We start from the raw sequence: 22,524 nt of genomic DNA, 5'->3' as shown, positions 1-22,524 counted from the left end.
CCGAAAGTAATTATTACCATACGCGTATAGGTGTTACCGCAGGTTGTATTTCCGTCCGCTGATATTCACGCCGGGATTCTAATTGTTACGGGGCATTGGCGTATCGGGGAATCCCCGGATCTTCCCTCGTTATTAACGGCCACCCTGTTCGAGTCCCGCTTGCCTTCTTGCCTCCTCCAGCAGCGACGTAGCAGACGGCAGTCTGGATTTTCTCTACCCCGTGTTTCGTTCATTTTTTCATTTTTGGGTTCTTGGTTTGTATGTTTTGTTTTGTTTTGTTTTTTTTTTTGTTTTTTTTTTATTCGATTTCGTTATACGTTTCCGACGTAATTCGTGGATTAAAACGGTACGTGACTCGATGAGGTGAATAAGGGTAGTCGCACCGGCTGTTGAATGACCGAACCGAGCATATGTATGCGTGCACGTGATGCATACACGTATACCATACGTATATGCGTATAACATTGTATGGTATACACGACGTGGACAACTGGTATTTGAATATTGAGGGAATAATCAAATTGATTCGATTTAATGCCACAATCAATCCTTCGTTCACTTCTGTTGCTAGGAACGTGCAAACAGCAAAACGTTCCATTAACTCCGGCATGTGTGTGTGTACAAATAAGCCCGCGTGACTCGAGGCGCTTTTTCCCGTTACCCCGCAGTCCCGATACCGCGTCGCGTGGTTATGTCGAAACTGCACAATTCTGCCCTGGGTCAGGGTAGGTATCGCCGGGTGGTTTTGCGCGAAAAAGCAACGGGTTTTTAACGAGGGAAAGCTCCCGGTGGCTGGACATTGGTTCAGGAGCTTTGCGGGTGTTCGCTGCGATGACAGGTTAGTTAGCCGCCCTAATCGATATACGGTGATAATTAATTTTCCCATCCATGTTTTCTCCTTCTTTTTTCATTTTTTTTTTTTTTTTTTTTATATATACCTCGTTAATTGAATCGCGGTATAATAATTCTGTGTCCCGAATGTTTTCATCGCTAAAAATAATCCAACACGCTTCAGCGGGCTGCGTAACATTCGTAGCGTATGAAACAAACTCCGACGATTCTATCGGTAGGTGGATCGCGTGTAGGTTCGTATACCTACACCTACGTACACGCATGCTGTATTAGGCGGTGCGACGATATTGTCAAAGCAATAAATTCTCGCCTCACTTATTCGAGGAACAGTCGGTCGCGTTACACGCGGCGGTACAATTCGCGAACACACCGACGACCGGGACAGAGAAGAGGTTGATAACTAATTACGATTACTGGCTTACCCCTCCACGTCGTCGCGGATTCATTGCAGAAGGGACGAAAGCGCGGTCGTTACCTGGGAGTAAGTTCCGCTAATTAGAGTTTAGCTTCGTGGATGTTACACAGGGTTGGTGGATGGGTCGGCAAAGGGTGAAGTTAACACGTGGTTCCGGTCGCGGGTGTGCTGACGGGGATGAGACACGAATACGGTGTACAGTGGCCGGTTCTCTGCAGGGACGGCACTTGCGACAACCTCACTTATCGCGGGAACGGGAACTTATTCGTTCGCGGTGTGTTTGAAACTCGATACGCTTTGAACAAGTTGGAAGTTTTTACTCCTACATTACCTGCTACTAGGTACCCTGCCGCATGAAAGATTTCTTTGGATTCGATAAGGAGGGAAAAGAGCAAACGGAATTACAGCTTGATTTGCGTAAAACAATAGAAGCTCTGATTCAGAATTGAGTACTGGATTGCAATTTCTCTCTCTCTCTCTCTCTCTCTCTCTCTCTCTCTCTCTCTCTCCTTTTTACCGCCAAGCACTTTAAAACGTTTGCAAATTAAATCACCGAGTCGCCAACCATTTACATTATACCAGCCCTTTTATATTCTCCCTCGAGATATTGTCTCTGAAGAAAAGCTGTTTTTTTTTTCATTTCGTCTCTCTCTTCTTCTTCATCCCTTTTTCTACCTTTACGCTGCTTTATAAATATTGTCGCGAATCAGTCGAGGCAAATTTGCAGTGGTTTGTCGGAAGAGAAAAATGAATAAAATTGAAAGGGAAGGCGGCACCCCTTTATTACCCATCAATTCCGGGGTGTAGTCTGAATTCAGAGTTATTATAATATATTGTACACCCTTATATATCGATATCTTGTATCGATACGCGATTTTATCTCAAGGTTCGCGATCGGTTACAGGTCAACGAGGTTCAGTCGATAAGCAGAAGGTGGATGAGGAAGACTCGAACAAGATCGTGGAAATAAGAAAAATGTCCTTGCAGGGTTATACCAACAGAGCGGTTATACCTATCTCCGCTGATTGATCGTCTGCCCGTTAGACTTAAGGATTACCGTTTCAAAGTCCCGGGGCACTTGGACTTTGCACCTTATAGATGTGCACGCGTCAGGGGATGCATGAAATATAGGTATGTACCTACGTATCCTGGAATCCCGCCGCATTGACGGAACTCCAATACGACCTTCCCCGAATAATCATTTGTTCGAATATCTAATTCCTGTGGTACCGTAATGTTTATCAACGGATGATAGACTTTTACATTTCTTTACATTGACATTTACAGTTTTTTTATTTGAAGAGGACGTTTCTTGCACATACCGTGTCTAACTTTTCCATCGGACCTTATTATATCCCGTCTACTTTGCATTCGAGTTAGAAAATTCGATTATAGCGAAATGCCCGATATCTCCGCTGTCTCGTCCGCCCTCCTACTGTGCAAACTTACGCTCGCACGTATCTGATTGCAGTGACGTTGCATAATTGCAACAGTCGTCGGACAGTGGATTCGCGTACCCGTATACCTCAACACCCACCGTGTACCTATAATTATACGGCGTGGCTCCTTATCTGTACCAATCACAGTCTGCAACAGTTGGCAATGTTAATAGAATGTCTCGAGCGTGCTTTGTCCCGATTACGGGATATCTAAGCCCCACGTCGAGCGGCCGGTCGGCTTACAGAGGCTGCAATACGCCATGGCCCGAAAGCCGGGCGGCCACATATTGACATATCGCCGTGTGTGCACGCCTGCGTTTGCGTATGCGTGTCGCGTGGTGGCCGGTTCCAAGCGTTTCATTAGCATCCCCCTTTGTGTCTCTTTAATATTGAGTCTAAATGAAATCTCTCTCGGCTTCGTGCCGCCTCGTCGGGGTAGGTGGAATTAATCGGTCGTGGCAGCGGACAAAGCGCAGGCAGGAAACCGATCACGGGTATAGGGGTGCACGGCGAAACGTCGACACCTTGCACGCGTGCAGGCTTCGGGTATCGGAAGATCCGTTGAGCCCATTTCCTGCCCCCCGGCAAGTTCTCACCCTCCGTTCAAGGTTTTCCCTCCTAGATCCCCGTCCTCCGAGAAAGAGGGGGAGAGAGAGAGAGAGAGAGAGAGAGCTCCTCCGCTCTTATTGATTAACGCGACGACTGCTCCCCGCGTTATATACCCCGGCCTTATGGGTATGGATATGTATACGTACGTACCTTATACGTGACTTTCTCCTACTGGACGTAATTCGACCGTAATTTTAGCGAACCTGCAGCCCGCGGGCCGACGGAATGGGCCAAGGTTCTATGCCCACTGTCGTCGTCGACGTAAACGACCGCCCTGACGACGGTCCACTTCATTCAAAACTCACCGCATCCACGGACGATCCCTGTGCCCCTTTCTTGCCAAGGCGATATTATTCCGTTGTCGGTATATTGAATTGTTTGCCTCGGGCATTGTTGTCACTGATTTTCCAAAACTTCACCGCGATAAGCTGCTGAAATTACGGGGCTCGACGAAGGTATAACAGAGACTTGCGTTCCCTTCGAAAGTTTTAAATCAAGTCTCTTGCTAATTGTTATACACAGGATGCAGTCTCAAAGGGATTTCGAACATTTTGTACAGTGACGAGACTGTTTCGCTTATATCTACGTTATAGGTATATGTATACCGCATAAACGACTGAAGTTGAAGAATTTGAACGAGCTTTCGGACTAATATTAATGACGCTTTTGTCGAGGAGCACGAGAGAGAGAGAGAGAGAGAGAGAGAGAGAGAGAAGGACAGAGACAGATATTACTCGGCCACTAGAGATATGTCCTGGAGAGAGTTGACATCATATTTCTTACGCTCGGTCAGGCTATTTTTATCAAGTTTATTCAGTGTCGCGAGGTAGAAATACAGTTGCGAGACAAGAGAAACTCGATCAATGGTCCCGTTGGGACATCAAAACGTATTATACCTAGTTCAGGGGTGAATCGAATTGGAAACAGAAGAGAAGGATAAACAAAAATTGAAGAAACAATCAATTGTCTGGTCTACAACTAAAGGGAATTAAACGATAATGGAATAACATCCTTGTCAAATTATCACGCGAATATTTCCATCGCAGAAAAGATATGGCAATAAAGACCGTCGAATAAAAATCACGATTGCCGACGAGAAGAATTCGAAATGTCGAGAAGCGCAAATCGCCCATACATATAATTACACAAAAACTGTCTTAATCATTTATTTCTTTCAAACGCGATCATATCGTACAGTAGCGAATTGTAATTGAGAGTTTTGTTTCTATCTCGTCAACATTTATCCTCCCGAATTCATGAAATGCGAAATCATACGGCAAAGGTATAAAATTACGTACATCTACGTAACAACGGTCAAGAGATTTCGGTGATTAAAATTAATAAAAGCAATTGAATTAACGAAGGGATCGCGTAATTGAACTCGGAATATATAACGAAGAAAATCCCCGGCTCCTCCTTGCAAACTTATTTTTTCATCCCCTTCTTCGCAATACGCGTTCTTCCGTTTCTTTCGGGGCTCTTTATCGGAATCCACATCTGAGAATTATCACCGTCGCATGTAGGGCGACGGGTGTTTAATAAGTAAGATCTTGTTTCCCTCACACCGAGTTATAGAGTATTATACCACACACCTCCGTTCGTTTTCTCAGCACTTAGACGTTTCTCAGCGTGTTTTTCTACCTGACTTTTTCAAACTCCTTCTGCAAATCATTACGGGTAGGTACGGCGAGAGGTAAGCGCAGCATGAAAACGAGCTCGCGCGCGCTCTTAAACGAAACTCGTTCAATTTCTATGGGAAGTTGTATCGCACTCGGTACTAGGCATACACGGTTGTGTATAACCTGGTCGACGGAGTGGCTGGCAGTTGCGGTTGCGGTTGATAAAAAGCGGAAAGTAACGGGGAAAGAAAAAAAAAGAAAAAAAAAAAACGAAAAACGAAAAAAGCAAAAAAGAAGTGCACGAAATTTCAGTTAAAAGCGGAAATAAAAACTCTACGTAGGGTGCACGGTCCACGCATGCACATCCCCCTCACCATAACTGTGTATTCCTGCACATACCGCTGCAGGCGAAAATTTCTGCGGAACTGTAATAATTATTGTCGAAGGTATCCTCAACGACTCTGCCATCCGTAGCGAAGAGAGTTCCAGCTATTGCATCCATATTGTGCACAGTACTACACGGCCATTATTTTTTCTGCAATTTGCGCTCTGCACTCTTTTCTCCCATCGAATATCTTCCGAATATACATTACGTGTGTGTATTATACATACGCAGATATGTATATATATATATATATATATATATATATATATATATTCGTTATTTGTCGCGTTTTTCTCCTTGTTTTTTTTTTTTCTTTCATACGTGTGTGCACAGGTATACGTGTGCAGATATCTAACCGACGTTGTATCCTGCTATACATGTACAGGTAAATGTATAAAAAATCAACGTCCGCAACTTTAGCGCAATGTAAATGCGGTGTATAATTAGTGCAGGTATAACATAAATGCGAGACGTTGAGTAATAGTCTGCGTTAGGGAGGAAAGAGGTACGAACGTGCATACCTGCCGCCATGCAGGAACGTCCAATACTATTGGATTGAAAAAAAAAAAATTGAAAACTATCCATGTAACGACCCAATTCCGCTCCGTCGAACAGCCTGCGATACACGCATAGATGAAATGGCTGCGGTACGCGGGAAGCAGCTCGTTCGGCGATTAATTTTCGTCCCGGAGAGAGAAGAATGCGTCGTGGTTGCAAAAAAAGAAAATAGTTCTTTAATAAAAAGAGGAGGGAGAAAAAGTGGAGTAAAACGGATAAAAACACACGTACCCCGTTCGTTTTTACCAAGGTTTGAGTCATGCACGCAGGAATATTGTGTAGTAATGTGTTCTCGTCAAGTTTGCACGAATTAGTGTTAATATTACGACCGCGTGGTGTGCGGCTTCTAATTTCTACACCAGTCACGCCCGATTAGGTGGATGTGAGTGCGACAAAGACTAAAGGTACGCAAGCACGGGTCCCAGATTAGTCTGGCTGTTAGAAGTCTTAATCCGTTCTACAAACGGAACAAGGCCGAATAATTTGATAATCCGTTTACCTCGACGCAACGAGGGTTTGCTTTACAACCGATCTGCGAGCGGCGAGACGAGAGTAGCTATAGACGAGACGCCCTGTTGATTCAAAGATAAATAATAAAAAGAGTAAACTTCTCCCGGGACTACAGGTGAGTTATAATTAACAAATTAATCAACCGCTACGTCTTGTATTCCACATCGAAAGGCTGTGCAACAGCCGAAGAAGCACTTCTTCGGTCTAATGCAATTACAAGCATTACACTACAACTTACACCGGTAGTTCGAATAATACGTCTATCTTTATCGAGAGAAGGTTTCAGTTTTTATCGCAACCGAATAATGTAGTTCTGGAGACAAAATGAACATGGATTTTTTTTTTCTTTTTTGTCTTTGGATTTTGTAATTCGTACTGTATTTTTTTTATTAGTAACTGCTATAGGTACATAATCACAATAAACAATAGTGCTGTGCGATTAATCGATTAATTGAATTTTTAAATTATTCGGAATCATCAGAATAATAATTGGTTAGTCGACGATTTTGTTTAATCGTTTTTCCAATTAATCAATTACTCGAAATTTTTCGATGAATCGATTAATCAAAGTTGCTTCATAATAATTCTACAGGTCATTCGGTATATAAATTAAAACCGTCGATTAATCGGTTAATCGAAAAACTCAATTAATCGATTAGACAGCACTACTAAATAGTTACTGGCGGCACATTTTCTTGCAATTTCAAAGATACTCAAAACGCTACGGGATGATTACAACCAACGGTCCTATTACAATTTTCTAGTAACTATAGCAAATGAAATTATCCATTGAGAGAGAGTTAAATACAGAAATTTCAAGTGCGTACAAACGGAGATACGTATTTGTTTGAATCCGGTGAATATTAGAACTATTCGGGAATAATGTCGGGCTGGCGATACGGAGGGAAACAAATTGTAGGTAGAATGATAGATATTTGAGATACGGTTAATCGAGATGAATCGCCCTGCGTACAGGTGTATAGGTATATATTTAGAAAGTTTATTTCACGGGAATTGATGGGGTTCCTGTATACAACGATGGGGGATTAGTTCCGGCTAGAACTCGGGGTGTGTCAGGCATAGATAACGTTCAGAAATTCTATATCATCGAAGCAAACTGTACCTATCCTATATCCTACCCACCTACCCCTGCACGGGCTAACCGAACTTTGCTAATGTCGGTACACGCCGAACGACAGACAGCTGTCACACCAAATCCAGGAGACGTCCAAAGGCTCGTTATGGGTATATCTCCGATCCAGCTATAACGCGTGTATATACAGTGCAAACGGATCGATCACGTCTAGTCGGCGAGAAACTCGCACTGTTGGTGATGGTGGCGGTGGTGGTGGTGGTGGTGGTGGTGGTGGCGGTGGTGGTGCAGAGAAGTGCGGATAGGCATGTTGGCTTTCCTACGATCCACCCATAGTGCATCCTCTCAACGATTCGAGTGCATCTTACGCGCGATGCACGCCCTGCAAGTTTCATTGCTGTAGGTACGATTATGCAGATTTCATTACTGCGTGGCGAATGCGCGACGATACCTCCGTGTGTCAACCCATCATACTTGACGCTGCGGTAATTATAATGTATTGAAATAAAAGTCCCGTGTAGCGCTCTTGAAAGCTCCCGCTAAGCTTATTGTTAGAGCATTCACAGACTTTACGCAAAGGATTTTATACACCTGTAGTGCAGTCAATTTTTCGCTTACATTTAATATTCCTTATTAATGCCGCGCCAGGGAACATAATATCAACGTCGTCTCATATAACTGCGCGGAACGAACGAGAGCCGGTATATGATTATTCAACGAGCGATGTGTACATAGCGGAGAAAAAAATGTGGAATTTAAAATATAAGCACGCCGAGAAGAATGGCGGATAATCGAGTTTCCGTAACAGAGCTCCGCCGCTGCTGCAGCAGACTCGCTTCGCCGTAGATATGACTAGAATTTTTAATACCTGCCTACTCGAACCGAATCACGGATATTTTTAAACGCCCGTTTTGTCTCTCCGACCTCTGCCATCCAGCTCTGGTTGGGTTTTTAATTTCGTTTGCAATGTTTAACCTCGCTTCGACTTTCCTCCTCCTCCTTCTCATCTATCTCCGTCTCTCCCATCATATTATATTTATACACGTGTTTGTGCGGCTCTCTCTCTCTCTCTCTCTCTCTCTCTCTCTCTCTCTCTCTCTCTCTCTCTCTCTCTCTCTCTCTCTCTCTCTCTTAGAGGGATAGGGCGGCCGCCCCCGAGGGCAACCCTCGGTTCGTTAGAAGGACAAAATTCTTCCCGTGGGACATCCGGTTTCCGGTAAACTCGAGGGAACCACCCGGAACTCGGGGAAGAAGCGTTGACACGCGGACGGGAATTCGAGTATTCTCTGCAATGCCTGCAGCTTGATATTGCCTCCCACCGTCCGCCCTACTTCTTCTTATCTATCGCGAGCTCACGGAAACCAGCTGCAACTCTCGAATATCGCCTCGCAGGCATTCCTTCCGAGTCTCACGTATCCTTTAACTTGTTATCGTTACGAATTATTATATAACACGCGTGTCCGCCCGATAGGCTATACTACGTCATTACAGTGACGTCTGCGAGATATTCGCCCGTTGTACGGGGTAATATTCATTAACGCCTCGACCTTTCGGCTGACTTGTTTTCGGTCCAAAAAGAAACGCGAGTTCGATATTACACGAATTATGTGACAATGGCAACCGATCACCCACGTCGGCTGTATCGCCAGTCATTGTCACATAACTCGTGTAGAATCAAACCCGCGTTTTGTTTCGAACCGAGAAGAAGTTAGCCGGAAAGAGAAAGCATCAACGAATATTACTCTGCACAACCTCCTAATGTATACCCATATTATTCTCTCTACTCTCTTCCTCCCTCCGCTCTCCGAAGCTCACGGAATGAAAGCCACAAAGCCACTCGCTGATCCTACTCCATTCCTCCTCTGCCTCCGTTGTCAGAAGCGACGAGATTTACGCACCTTTTACAATTTACTCCCTTTAAGATTTAATTATACCACTTTCGAGTGATACATTACGTGCATACATACATTCGTTCATTCCTGTATACGCATAATATTGAAAATAACTTGTGCATAGATACTGCAGACGGTGCGAGTACGGTTTACATACTCGTCGTAGAACGGAAGACACCAATTACCTCGAGGTAACCCACTTACAGTTTAATCAAAGCAACAAAGTAACTGGCTATATAAGGTACACAGCTGGCGCTCGCCTATTATACATTGCAAAGGTGTATTTAATTTGTACGACAGTCTTGGCTGGCGCAAGACTTCATATTACCGTATACATGGCACGGGCTATGTATTCGCCTATCTAGCTAATGTAAGATATACATGTACATGGAATACGGGTGAGAAGAAAGGCGCGAAGACATTCGACACGCCGTTAGTAGGAGAGTGCCAATTTTCTAAAACTTCGTAACAAACTCTCTGTCCCTCAATTATTCGAGTCTCTTACTTGTAGCTTCCATTCCGCCGACGGGACGGCCCTCTTGGTGTACAACGTCGTCCTCTTCGCTCGTCTTCTTAACGGGTGATCGACCCCTAGGTCGGTCTTAATCGGAGTAAATCCTCGCGGTCTATATCGTAGACGCAGAGAGGTATTTTTTTCTTCTTCTTCTTGCTTCTCCGTCTTTTCCTGTTCTCCAGCTTCTTCCCGTGTTAATGTAGGCGAGAGAATCGGCGGGACGGAGAGGACGATGGATATAGAACAAGAAAAAGGTGGGTGTGAGAGGAGCGAAGGAAAGGCGGCTGATTCGTTGTCACCCGGCTAACAAGGATCGACACTTTTCCCGAGCAGCATCGGCGAACCCGAGTTGCGTGACGTAGAAAATCCTTGGACGCAATTTTTCCTTCCTTCCTTCCTTCGGCCTGATGCAGACCGACTAACCAAAATCCTGAATCCTCGCCTCGCGCGAGTCGAATTAGGGGTATTCTGCGCCCTCCTACACTCCTATACTACATGCCTATGTATGTACTATACGTAACGTTATGCCTACCGGCATATATCCTCGTCCTGCGTCCCACCGAGCCCCGTGCCGCAAGGATATTACACAGACTCGATCCCCCTCCGAATCCATAAACTAATCAGGCGCAGGACTTTCCCCCGAATATAAAGCGCGAATGAAAAATGATTTCAAATAATCTTTCGGTACGATTTTTTTCACACTTTTTTTAATTTTCCAACTTATTTGTAACACAGTTGCGTAATTATTATATTCATACATACATTTTTTTCATAACAAAGCGTCAAGTCGCAATTTTTGACAGAGCAAAAGTTGTTAAAAAAAAAAATGTTCCTGATTTTTTAACAAGGCGATATTTTGAACAAGGTTACGTAGCACTGTTCATAAATTTTTCAAGACAGCAGATCAAGCTCTTACGGTATCACCCATGTCTTCATTTATTCGAACAGCAATACGTGATTCAGGTTAAATTAAGAAAAAAATCTTGAATCGTGTCACTTCTGTGAATTAAATAAAAAGGAATCAGTTTGCGAATCTTTGCTTCAATTATGCAGGCAAAGTATTCTGCGATATTCGGTTATGCGATTTGAACGATTTCAGGTGGTGGGTTTGAACATTTGTACTTTTATCGTAGTGTACAAAAACGATACTGAGGCGACAATGGCAGGATTAATATTAGAAAAGAACGTTCGATATCGGGAAAAAGAAAAATTTCTCCATCTTCAAGACAAAATTCTTCTTCATACAGGTACGTATCGTATACACACAGCGTCGTCGTCGAGTTTGGTCGACGAGTTTGCTGCCGCGTATACAACAAGACTGAGGGGTATAACCTCGGGCGTCGGAAGGAGGCGTCCCCTTTGTTCTGCTTTATTACACTTTTTATTTTTCATCTTCACCTTTTGCCTCCGCGTGCGACAAAAATCTTTCGAGTATAGGCAGGCAGGCAGGCAGGCACCTTACACCTCCACCTCGCTCGCCTCGTTCCCGCCTGTCGAGGGCAGGTCGATTTATCTTTACCGAAGGTCCATCACTCGCCCTGCACCGCCGTCCTCCGCGCCTTTGTCCTTCAACCCGCGAGTCCTGCGGTCCTCCATTTTTTCTATACTCACCTCGACGGGGGCGCCTCCTCTTCGCCTCGCTTTTTTACTCCGACGCCTCTTTCCGAAACGATATCCCGCTTGTCCATCGATCCGATCCGAGATCAACCCATAGATTACCCGTGTCGACGCGCTTCTTGAGGGGAGAAAAAAAAGACAAGAAGGAGAGTGATTTTTCAATCTCAAGATGTTACGGTTATACATCTTGTACAACGTCGCAATGCATCCTCTAAAGTTTCGTGAAATTTCGGGACGAACAATCGGTCGAAACTGTTACAGAAACATTTTCATCAATTATCAAATGCGACGTCAAACACCGCCAAGGAAATTTGCCTTTTTTCATAGTATTTTCTCTCTAAAAATAGTATTCTTCGCAGGTACTTGAAATGATACAAACTACGAAAAAGAAGCTTATATATTTTGTCGTATTTTTACCGCGTTCGGTTCTACAATTTTCTGCTCGCGTTTCTCGGCTTACCGATATCAAGACTACGGGAATCGCGTTTGTGTATATTCGAAAAACGAGCTACGCTCTGAACATTCTATTCGGATGAATGATGAATACAAATGAATATTCGTTGTCGCCTGAATCGCACGACGACTTTCCGAAGTAATGCACTATATTGCATCAAGTCTGGAAAAAGCACAAGCACAAATTTTGTGATTAGCAAAAGTAGGTAATTGAGCCAATTGCGAGAATTAGACGCCATTAAGAGGACGGGATTGAAAATATAATACAAGTACGACGAGGAGTACACAGCTACCCTATCAACACAAATTTTTATACCATTCGGCTCGCCTCGGGGTTTCATTCGGTTTCAAAGAGCATTATAAAAATAATTATTCACCAGAGTAAACGGCGCCCAAGCAACATGTTGCTCGACCTAATGATAATGTTCTTATAAATTTATTTCGACGATGTCTTCGGCCCGGCCATTTCCGTCGTCTTGATATTTTCCGTTCATTTTCTCACCCTCTCTCTCCCTCCGTCTTCGCGGAGTGATTTTCCTTCAAGAGGGGGACGGCTGCCGTAATTTACGCCCGTGCGTATACGTACACCCTCAAAGGTGGTCGTATAAAAACGTACAAGAAGTAGTACACAACCGTAGGCAGAACTCTGATCCCAGTCCAGCTTCGTAAACAGGCACACGGGGTGTGCCTGGGGTCGTCCCCCTTTGCGGAATTGAATTTTTCAATCTTTTCGCGGGTCGCTTTAATGGAGCGGGAGCTTCGGAGACGAAAGCTCGAATTCCCCTCCGCTGTAACGTTGGCAGGAGCCGAAACACCGGCCGAGACGGCACGTCCTGCGGTCGGACCCGCCTATATGCACCGCATATTGTAGTCGCTAATTGCGCCTGCACGGTTTTGGCAAATTTGCTAATTAACCTGTGGGTATGTAGCCGCTGATAGTTCCAGGATATAAATAGCCGTGGAGATCAACTTGACGTCAACCGTTGCGATATACCCTGCGATGAATTACGAAGCCGCGCGTCGCGTCATGCTGTTGGAGAGTTTTCCGTTATATACGCTGCGTAGGTATGTGTTCGCTTATGTAAGGGTCGAGATCCGAGGACCTCCGAGCATCCCTAACGACGGCTAAAAGGATAAAAGGATACGGACTGCAAGGCGCCGGAGGCGAGGTCCAAACCACGAGCGGCGGACGAGTCAAAGTTCACACAAGTCCTTTTCAGCCTCCCCCCATTGTGTCTGCAGCGACGATGATGGGGAAAGGAACTGCAGCTGGGTTCACGTCCGAGTTTAAAAAACGCGCCCACCTTCCTCGTCACCGTCGTTTCTCGATCCGAAAGAAGCTCTTCCGGCCAGGTATACACGAACGTATATACACCTGAGCACAATTTTGCAAACCGCAATATTTCCTCCGTGCGTTCATAAATTTTACAGTCCTTCACGATATTCTGAACCCTCGCTGAAACTCGCTTTCTACAAAACCCAACGGTCCGCGACTCGCCGATTTATAATAATACCGACGTGCATTACGGGGGCGGATTATGCGTGAGTAGGTTTTATCGATTCGCTGTTTAAAGGAACAATTTCAAAGTCTGCCAGTTGTATTTATTATATAGATATGCAGGTACATATATACCTTCGGGTAACGACGATTTTTCCATTTCGGTTTAAATAATTCATCGATGGAAAAGGTTCTTCAAATATTGAAATAATCACACTGAGCAGCTGCTGGTGATGATCCCCTCTTGCCCTCCCCCACCGCGGGCGAGTTTGCAGATAGAAAACGTTGCAAAAGAATATTCATACGGAAGGGTATATCGCTGATCTGGTAACTGAATAATCGTAACTGGAACAAACTTTGTCAAAGCAAAGTCGTACCTCTTGTAATTAACTTATTTCACCCTCTTTGAATTCACCGTTTCAGCCATCGTACCTTTGTTCTCAAAATCACATCGTCGTCGTCTGCTATCACGAATGATCTCAAACAAGAATAAAAGCTTAAAGGTACATCTTTGGCAGCCGTATCGCGGCATGAAGAACCCGAGGCTATCCCTTTTTCCATGAAAATTCTTATTATAACGCTGATTTCAGCGGTCGAGAATCAGAGCCGGCCTCATTTTTCCATGTACGCGTATAAACACTCCTTGCTATACATTTTTATCCTCAAATAATATTTCTTCAAATAACACACTTGATCATAATTTCGCTGCGGTTAAAGGATTTTTTACGTGCAGGATTCAACGTGAAAAAATGATTTTTTTCCCGCACAAACTCATGTAATATTAACAATAAAATACATCGTCCCATGTATACATACCTATATGTATACGTTTTGTTTTAAACTAACGATTTTGAGTTTAACGTATTTGCAGAAATTTCATCTTTAACGTTCGTCACCGGTGTATATGTATAAAAACAAAAAAAAAACGAGAGCTGTATAAAACTTCTTCGTGCCGATAATAATTCCGTAAAAAAAAACAAAAAAATTGAATTGCGCATAAATTATACATATAATTTGAAACAACTCCAGGCAATAATCAAAAATGTATCATGTAAGTATACAAACAACATTATTCCGTCGCAGTTTGTATACGTAGGTACGTTATAATATACCTATGTATAACATATACGTATAACGTATGTACATACATAATAATACTTATACGATTCTGCAGCCTTAAAACTTTCATATCTCCGAAAACGTGCTTCGAGTTAGACTCGCCCGACTTAGCACACACGCACACACACACGTATCATTCGTTCGCAGCGAGGAGAATACGAGCGTCAGATTCGGCCGCGGATATCTGCGCAAGCAGTTTAACGTCCGATTAAACCCGCTCCTTAACTACTGCGCGAGTCTGACTCGACGCCGTCTATCACTTCGCAACCGCGCAGGGCTGACCGAACGTGCTTTTCGACTACTACAGCAGCCTGTCCAACGCTCCCTGATCTGCTGACCGATTTAGCAAAACGTATGCCGCGTGCGGGGATTATATCGCGTGTGTGCGTTTGTCGTCGACGCGTTCGCGAAACCGGATCCACCGAAAAGTAGAATGTTTTACGTGTTCGAGGGTTGATTCCGCGGGAGCGTTCGCTAAGCGACAGGGTTTTAATTAAATTCTATTTAAAGTGGAACAGCTTCGAATATACGTATATAACATCGACTATCGATAGAGGGGGAGAGATGGTAATATTTCTTTGTAAAGATACGTACGCGTTTAATACCGTGGACCCGATACGTGACCGAGTGTTTAAAACCAAACGGGCAATAAAAACAAAGAGAAAATAACGGAAAGAAAAAAAAAATGAACAAAGAGAGAGAGAGAAAGAGCTCGAAAAACAAATCAATGAAACAAAAGTTAGAAAAACGATTGGAGAAGGAGAGACGATAAAAAAGCATGGAAAAAAAATCCACCATTAATCTGCTTACACGAGAGAGCGGTTGTTCACGCTTGCAACTTTTCCTGCCCTTCGTTCCCTTTCCCTTGCACAGTTTACGCCGTTCTCTCTACCCCCCCCCCCCCCCCCCCCATCACCCTCCCTCCCTCGGTAAAGCGAAACGAAACTAATTCTCACCCTCCAAAACTCTCATTCGTCGTCGAGTCAGCGCAGATAGTAAAGTATGGAAGAATCGGGAGCTTGCCGTCGTCATGCTGCTGCTTTTTTCTACGAGGAAAGAACCCGGCTCTTGCCTCTCGTATAGTATGAAATATTTCGCGGTCCATCTGTTTGTCCCATCGCAGCTCGCTCGAGAGCGCACGGCGAACGGGAAAAGGAAGAACAGATAAGGGTTATGATTCCTAATTCGTATATATTATACGAGTTCCCTTCCCCCACCCCACCCCACCTTTCCTTCCTTGTTTCCGTTTTTTGAACAGCCTCAGGCGAGTCCTGATTTTTTTCTCACCAAGCCGGGAACGAGGAAATATTTCTTACAATCATTTTCCGCTATTTTTTTTTTTTTACCTGGCGGTTACATTTTAAACGTGCAGCAGGACATTGCCGTAACGTAGACAACATGGGTTGAGAAAACAGCTGAAACGTTGGTAGGAATAGCTGTTTCACCGCGAGTGAAACTCTGCGTAATTTGTTCCGTTAAACCAGTGGAATCCGGCCAAGAATGTGGTTATTTTGGCGTCGGATAGGTACTGCCGCGGTAGGGAGCTGGAACACGACCGCCATTCGCCCGACAAATTAACGGATTAACTTGAATGCTCTAGGAAATCGCGCTGTACATACCTACCTTATACCTACATCAACCAGCCCGTTGTAACTTTGCGGGGGACACACGTAGCGAGATGGGCGCGTGTTTAAGCTTATTTGCCCGAATAACGTACGGGGGATGCTCCGCTTAATGCAACGGTGATTAGCAATGTTCCGCGATCCGAGGTTTGAATTTTCTCTTTCTTTATTTTCAGTAGGTGCCTGGAGGTTCGACAGAGGGTCCAGGAACGACGAGTACATCGATAGGAATTACCACGGGCAAAAAACGATTTGTGCGTATACCGTGTGACCCGCTGCTTCCGGTTATACCGAGCCACGCTACAACGGAGTTTAATCCGGTCGGAAGGTATTTCTATGGTTATTTTTCCCTTTTTTTATCCCTCGGATTTGGTGTAGGTTGAGGATTCGTGAAAATCAACCTCGACAAATCCGGACACCGGATCGATTTGAATACCTCCACATTACAGAGCCTTGCTTGCGGTTTATGTTATACACGTGTGTAGATTCCTGTACAATAAAGTTATACAAGCTCAGTCACTCGCATCAATGGATTGACAAACGAAACGTCAACCTGTACGACGCTCTGACATTCGATATGATGTGTTCGGTAAGGACGAAATATATATTTACACAGTGTCGAAATATCCTCGAGAAGTTGTAACACGTGAATGATAGATTCGACTCACTCATCGGGTTTATAATCGGACTGACAGTGATACTGCAGCTGAAAACTATTTTATATGGTACACCGGATTCGATGTACAGTATACAAAATAAATTTGTTATTCAGCAAGTAAATGTGTTATTTTGCGATGTATACGTAATCGGGCATGCTACTACTATTTCAGCCGATATGAATACCGCCGACAATTAAATTCTCGATGACTCATACCTGTATTAATATTCCATGTAATGGCTTCGGATTCTGTCGGAGACGCATGAGTTGTTTTAAATTCCAAACCACGTTCCTCGGATGTGTATAGCAAAATTATAAACGTATCGCAATATCTTTTCCTATTTTTTGTTCGTCACGGTCATATTCACATGGTCATATTTTCAATCAATCATGAAGAAAACACGATAGTATAAATTACGTGCCCATGATCTATCGATTTCGTCGATGGTTTTTAGAAAAATAAAAGTAAAAGAAGAGAGACAACTTTTTGTCACTTTTCGATGATCAAATTCTAGCTGACCTGTTAGCCGTCGTTCGGGTTTTATATCAAAACCTAATCGATGCTGGGTAACTTGATCCTGAGCGGGATAGCATAAGAAAGAAATTGGAAGCGTCAAGACTGCAATCTCTCAAGATTGAGATTAGTTAAACGATAATGGCGGCCTTTAACTCCCACAAATCTCTCTTCAGTTCCGATAAAATCTAAAACTGGCTTGGCTCAGTGTGGAAAATAAAAGAAAGCGTATAATCAACAACTTGTAACAAGAATAACGCAGCAATTTCTTACTGTCGTCATAACCGTTATTATTTCCATTCTGTTTACACACGGCTGAGCTAATTTTCGTTTAATTATGTTTCGCAAATTGTAGTACAGAAATGGTACACGCATAGTATTAACCGTAATGTAACTCGGTTACGGCTACAAACTGTAACCCCGAGCCCTTTCGTCTGCATCAGATGTCAGAGGCAGAAGCTTCGGATTATACATATACCTATCTGAAGGGCAAACGTGAAACAATGCGATCCGTCTTTGGCCCTGACGTGCCTAATAAACCCGCGGACAATGTGGAAGGGTGTCCAAAACAACGGACCCTTTAAGTGATGATCAGTCATGCATAAATACTCGGCGTCATGGAATTATTCAAGTCGGTTCTGTAATGTGCATGTCTAATGAGTTATAATTATAAAAACTGTTTTCTCCCGTGTAGCTATTAATTTATGTTAAGTTCAGTTTCCACTTATCGTGCAACAGTCTCTATTTACAATTACAAAAAATTATTTTACACTCTAATTCCTCTTTTTCCCTCAATCGATGCGTATGATGTACTCGTGGCCTCGTGATACAAGTAAAATGAGAACTTATCGGTGTTCGTTCATTGATTGTTTCTTACCGTAGGTCTAAGTTTAGCTTTTATACTCGCTTCGTGCACCTTTTCAAAACACTCGTGATTATTTTCCCTCTTACCCTTTACCGATCAAAGTAATTCAGCACATCGGACCCGAAGCGTTGATACGTTGAATGAAAATATCGATGGAAACCGAAATTCCCATTGTCTTTGTAGGTGATTAAGTATAGATGAAAAATCAGTTTCAATTAAAATACTAGGCAATCCTGTTTCGGAAATCTCTATATTTTTCATTTTTTACTTATATAATTATTAGTTCAAACGGATTTTTCATCTTTAATCACCTACAAATACAATTACGTTTTCGGTTTCTGTCGACATTGTCATCCTATCGATGCTTTTGGCGCAGTGTGTCAGACCGAAGCATAAATCCGCTGCTTCAATAGAGTGAGCAATAAGTGCGAAAATTTGAGATTTATCCAATTTTTTCTGACCAATTTTCAGTCCAAGTTCGGCTCCAAATTATTCGCCTACACAAATTTGCAAACAACTTTTGGATGTAATGAACCTTCGAAACAATGTTCAAAAATCTTCCAATAATTAGTTTATTTTCACCCTTCTACTGTCTAAAACTGTTAAATAAAAGGCGTCCCACGTGTCTACGAAATTGTGTTTTAAATATTTCCAAACTTTACTCTAGGCTCCATGCTGACACGATTCGAGATTTAAGAAATTTTCGCAGGTCTTCAACTCAAAAGTTGTACGCAATTGGCGCGGCGGGACGGTTGGGACGCAAAACCAACGCAATCCTCAGCTGCCGACGGATAAGTTGCAGCGTCGATAAGAGAGATTATCCCACATGTTGCCTTACGATGACACAAAAAAGAGAAAATCGCGCGCTCCGTCGGTAACGTTCCGTTCGTTGCGCTCACCCGCATGGCCGACTTCTCGCATAACGGGACTGGGCGGCACTAGGAATTTACGTGCGGTATGAGCATTCTGCTTGCGGTCCCTATCCCCCCCCCCTCCAAGGCCGCGTAGGATGATGAACCCCCTTTGGATCGGCGGTACAAGTACCGGGAGACTTCAGTCGTCAAACGTCATCGTGAGCGGTAGGTGGAACGTACGAGGTTCTCGAACCCCGCTTTGTGTGACAGATTTACTGATAAGCGTGGAATTTGACAAACGCTTGTAAATACCGTCGTCATATAGCTTGATGGACGAGTACAGAACGGCAGGACCGGATGCGTTCGTCAGGTAATTCTAATGGGCAATCAGTGATGAAAAATGGGCATCGGAAAGAGTCAATTCAGTGAGGAGGAACTCCAGGATTATCAGGTAAGGACTAAAATTATGATTGTCGTTTTTTTGCCCGTTCCAAATTCCGTTGTTCTACAATTTTTACATGTTTGAACCTGCTGCACCTTAGTGCGACTGTTGCTATGTCAGTTGGTTTTCATATATCAACGCACAAAGCGTAATATGCAACATTCTGTTTTTAGGACTTGACTTACTTCACGAAGAAGGAGGTGATGTTGTAAGTATATCAAATTCCGTACTCTTCATTCGACGACCACTCTTTGTTATCTTTACTACTCACTATTTTTACTTTGATTTATTTATTTGATATACGTGAACTCCATAGCACTCGACTTCTGCTGGCTTTAAACTTTATAAATGTTATAAACATATCTGAATGTTTGTTTTTGCACAAAGATTCAGATGTACTCACTGCAAATGATTCACACATTCCATAGTGCCCACCAGAAATTCAAGGCACTTGCTCCCGAGAAAGTTGGCCACAACCGAAATGCTAAACTTCCCATGGCAAAGATATTACAGTATCCTGAGCTGAGAGTCAATCCATTTGGAGACCGAATCTGCAAAGTATTTAGCTCCAGCCAAGATGGAGATTGTACCTTTGAAGACTTTCTTGATATGATGTCTGTGTTCAGCGATGCTGCCCCTAAAGCTGTAAAAGCTGAGCATGCATTTCGAATATTTGGTAGGCTTGTATTAGACAGAATTTTTGCTATCGCAGGAGATTCAATGTTTCACTTATCCAACACTGCATTCGATCTATTATTAATGTGTTAGATTTTGACGGAGATGATATGCTGGGTGTTGGCGATCTTAGGCAAGTTGTGGATAGACTGACCACCCCTCAGCGGTTGAACGAAGCTGATATGCAGCAACTTTTGCAATGCTTGCTAGAAGAAGCTGACTTGGACGATGACGGAGCATTGAGCTTCGCTGAGTTTGAGCATATTATTGAAAAAAGTAGTGATTTCTCAAAGTAAGAATCCTGTTGCTTGGATACTTACAATTGCGTCATCAACATACTTGGCTATTTAAACTGATTTGATTCCTTGTTCTATTCTAGGTCATTTCGCATACGTTTATAATAAATGCAAACAATAAACACCTGAGAAGCAAACGCCCAATAGTCAACGCAAGACTGAGAAACGCACTGGAAATCGATGACGCTCTTTTCGTCAGCGCTCAAAGGCCTAAGCCCTTTGCCCTCGTTTCGTTTACTAATTTAGTGTTAATAACTTTAAAAATTATTTTTTTTAATCGGGCCTCAACCTTGCATTTTTTTACTGTAATGCACTCACAAGTAAAATCGTCACATTGTCGGAACGTTTCGGCTTAAGATCTAGAGAAAAATTTTAGAACAAATATGCACTATCTTTATCATTTGCAGAAGAAATGGCGTCGCCAATTCTACAAAAGGATGCCAACTAGTCGATTGAGATTTTTTGTTGTTGTGTTTTTAGTACAATTCTGTTGCAGATGGCAGTTTAGTATTTTGTATGCCAGTAAGCATTTATAATTATACATGTACTTCCACATTAGTATGTATGTATTCGAAGTTGCAATTAGTCAAATCTTAACTTGCATTGCAATTTTTATTGATAGACTATTAATTCATTGACTTGTGTTCATTCACATTAGCTATTTATCTGAAGAAAGTAGGCATGATAAGATTGACAATTATATAAGTGCACAAAATTTTGATTCATGTTGCCAAATACCCAGATTTGCGAATCTGAGAATAAGAGTAATATTTTAAGCATGGAAAATTAAAAATAATCTCATTTACGTTATTGTCCATTATCCTTTCTTATTTCTCTCAAGTCTCAAGTCTCATATATTTTTCACTCAATTTTATCTTTCGACATGATATTTTAAATAAAAATTAAATTATACAAGTATGTGTAACGAGCGCTGTTTGTTATTTATTTAACTCTTATTCTTTGTAAAAGTAAAAACTGTTGTATAACGCGTATATAAAAAATGTGTGTACAGTTTCATTAAAGAGAGTAATCTTCTTTTTTATGATTGAAGGTATCCTCTGGAATAAAAAAAAGTTATTAATAATTGCTGCAACGTAGAATCCAACCCGTCTACGATTTTAGAAAAACTCACGGTAACTTCATGCGCATAAATATCCAACAAGTGAAAAATGAAACGATGATTGATATGAATCCTACGCTGATCAAAAGAATTCTGTTGAGCTTTGGGGTTGACGGACTGTGCGTCTGGTCCAAGACAATAAATCCTAATCCTCCAAGAGTAAACAGAAAGCTGGAAGCTAACCCCTCCATTATATATTGACCATTGACACGGTATGGCATGAATGCAACCTAATGAATCAAAAGAAAATTTTTAAATTCATGAAACTTATAAACAGTTTGTACTTAACAGAAGGCAGAACTATGTAGCACTGAGAAATAGGAAAAAAAAATGTACCGGACGAGAGTGCCCATGCTCATCTGTTGTTGAGCCGACACTTGGAGGTTCCACGATGACGTCGTATATAATTCCTGAAAGATTGTAAAAATTGGCAATTATGAAATTGATGAATATTAATGTGAAGTGTACAATTTAGAAAAGTGGAGTTCAGTGAAAATAATTGTGTGGCTAACCTCCGGTGACGAGGAAGTACGAGAAGAGGATCAGTGCGAACATAACCATAGAACTCGGTTTCACAAACCAAGATGGTTTTTTTATTTTTAAATTAGGAACTTGTAGGACGATAAATGGTACTCGATATATATTCTCCATTTCTATTATCTACTCCACAGAAATTTATTTGAATAATATTTGACGTGCCGGCTGGCCACGAACGGTGTGTCGCAACAAGATGGCCGTCTAGTGACGTGGATGTTTACAACAATTTTTTCTGGACAAGTTCAGAATTATCACTTTTTTTCATCCATTATCTAGCAAAAAAACAAGATTTTTATAATTGGCTTATTGCCAAAGAGTATAAGTATAATAAAAACCTATTCAATTTTATCAGAATTTTGAGATCTCTG

General features: G+C 42.6%; 2 protein-coding genes across 3 annotated transcripts; one reads left to right on the top strand and one right to left on the bottom strand.

The window, feature by feature from the left end:
* The first annotated feature begins 2,233 nt into the window (after window positions 1–2,233).
* LOC107221224 (calcium and integrin-binding protein 1) lies at window positions 2,234–21,417 on the top strand. 2 transcript variants are annotated; one of them, XM_046730930.1, is made up of 8 exons: window positions 2,240–2,398; window positions 16,372–16,523; window positions 18,942–19,311; window positions 19,412–19,537; window positions 19,702–19,736; window positions 19,957–20,204; window positions 20,297–20,495; window positions 20,583–21,417. In XM_046730930.1, the coding sequence occupies exons 4-8, from the start codon at window positions 19,487–19,489 to the stop codon at window positions 20,602–20,604; spliced, it is 555 nt and encodes a 184-aa protein (XP_046586886.1). In that variant the 5' UTR covers window positions 2,240–2,398; window positions 16,372–16,523; window positions 18,942–19,311; window positions 19,412–19,486; the 3' UTR covers window positions 20,605–21,417. The 2 variants fall into 2 exon arrangements, with proteins under 2 accessions (XP_015515623.1, XP_046586886.1); XM_015660137.2 differs by having other exon boundaries at window positions 2,234–2,398; window positions 18,942–19,537.
* A 4-nt stretch (window positions 21,418–21,421) lies between these two features.
* Window positions 21,422–22,498, bottom strand: LOC107221225 (oligosaccharyltransferase complex subunit ostc). The gene is made up of 4 exons (XM_015660138.2): window positions 22,132–22,498; window positions 21,956–22,029; window positions 21,632–21,849; window positions 21,422–21,557 (listed from the first exon to the last, which is right to left on the bottom strand). The coding sequence occupies exons 1-4, from the start codon at window positions 22,268–22,270 to the stop codon at window positions 21,539–21,541; spliced, it is 450 nt and encodes a 149-aa protein (XP_015515624.1). The 5' UTR covers window positions 22,271–22,498; the 3' UTR covers window positions 21,422–21,538.
* Window positions 22,499–22,524: the final 26 nt, after the last annotated feature.

The sequence above is a fragment of the Neodiprion lecontei genome, chromosome 2 (assembly GCF_021901455.1).
Source record: "Neodiprion lecontei isolate iyNeoLeco1 chromosome 2, iyNeoLeco1.1, whole genome shotgun sequence".
In the NCBI taxonomy this organism is placed as follows: Eukaryota; Metazoa; Arthropoda; class Insecta; order Hymenoptera; family Diprionidae; genus Neodiprion; species Neodiprion lecontei.
Note: the sequence above shows the minus strand (reverse complement) of the source record. Positions and strands in the feature narration are given on the sequence as shown.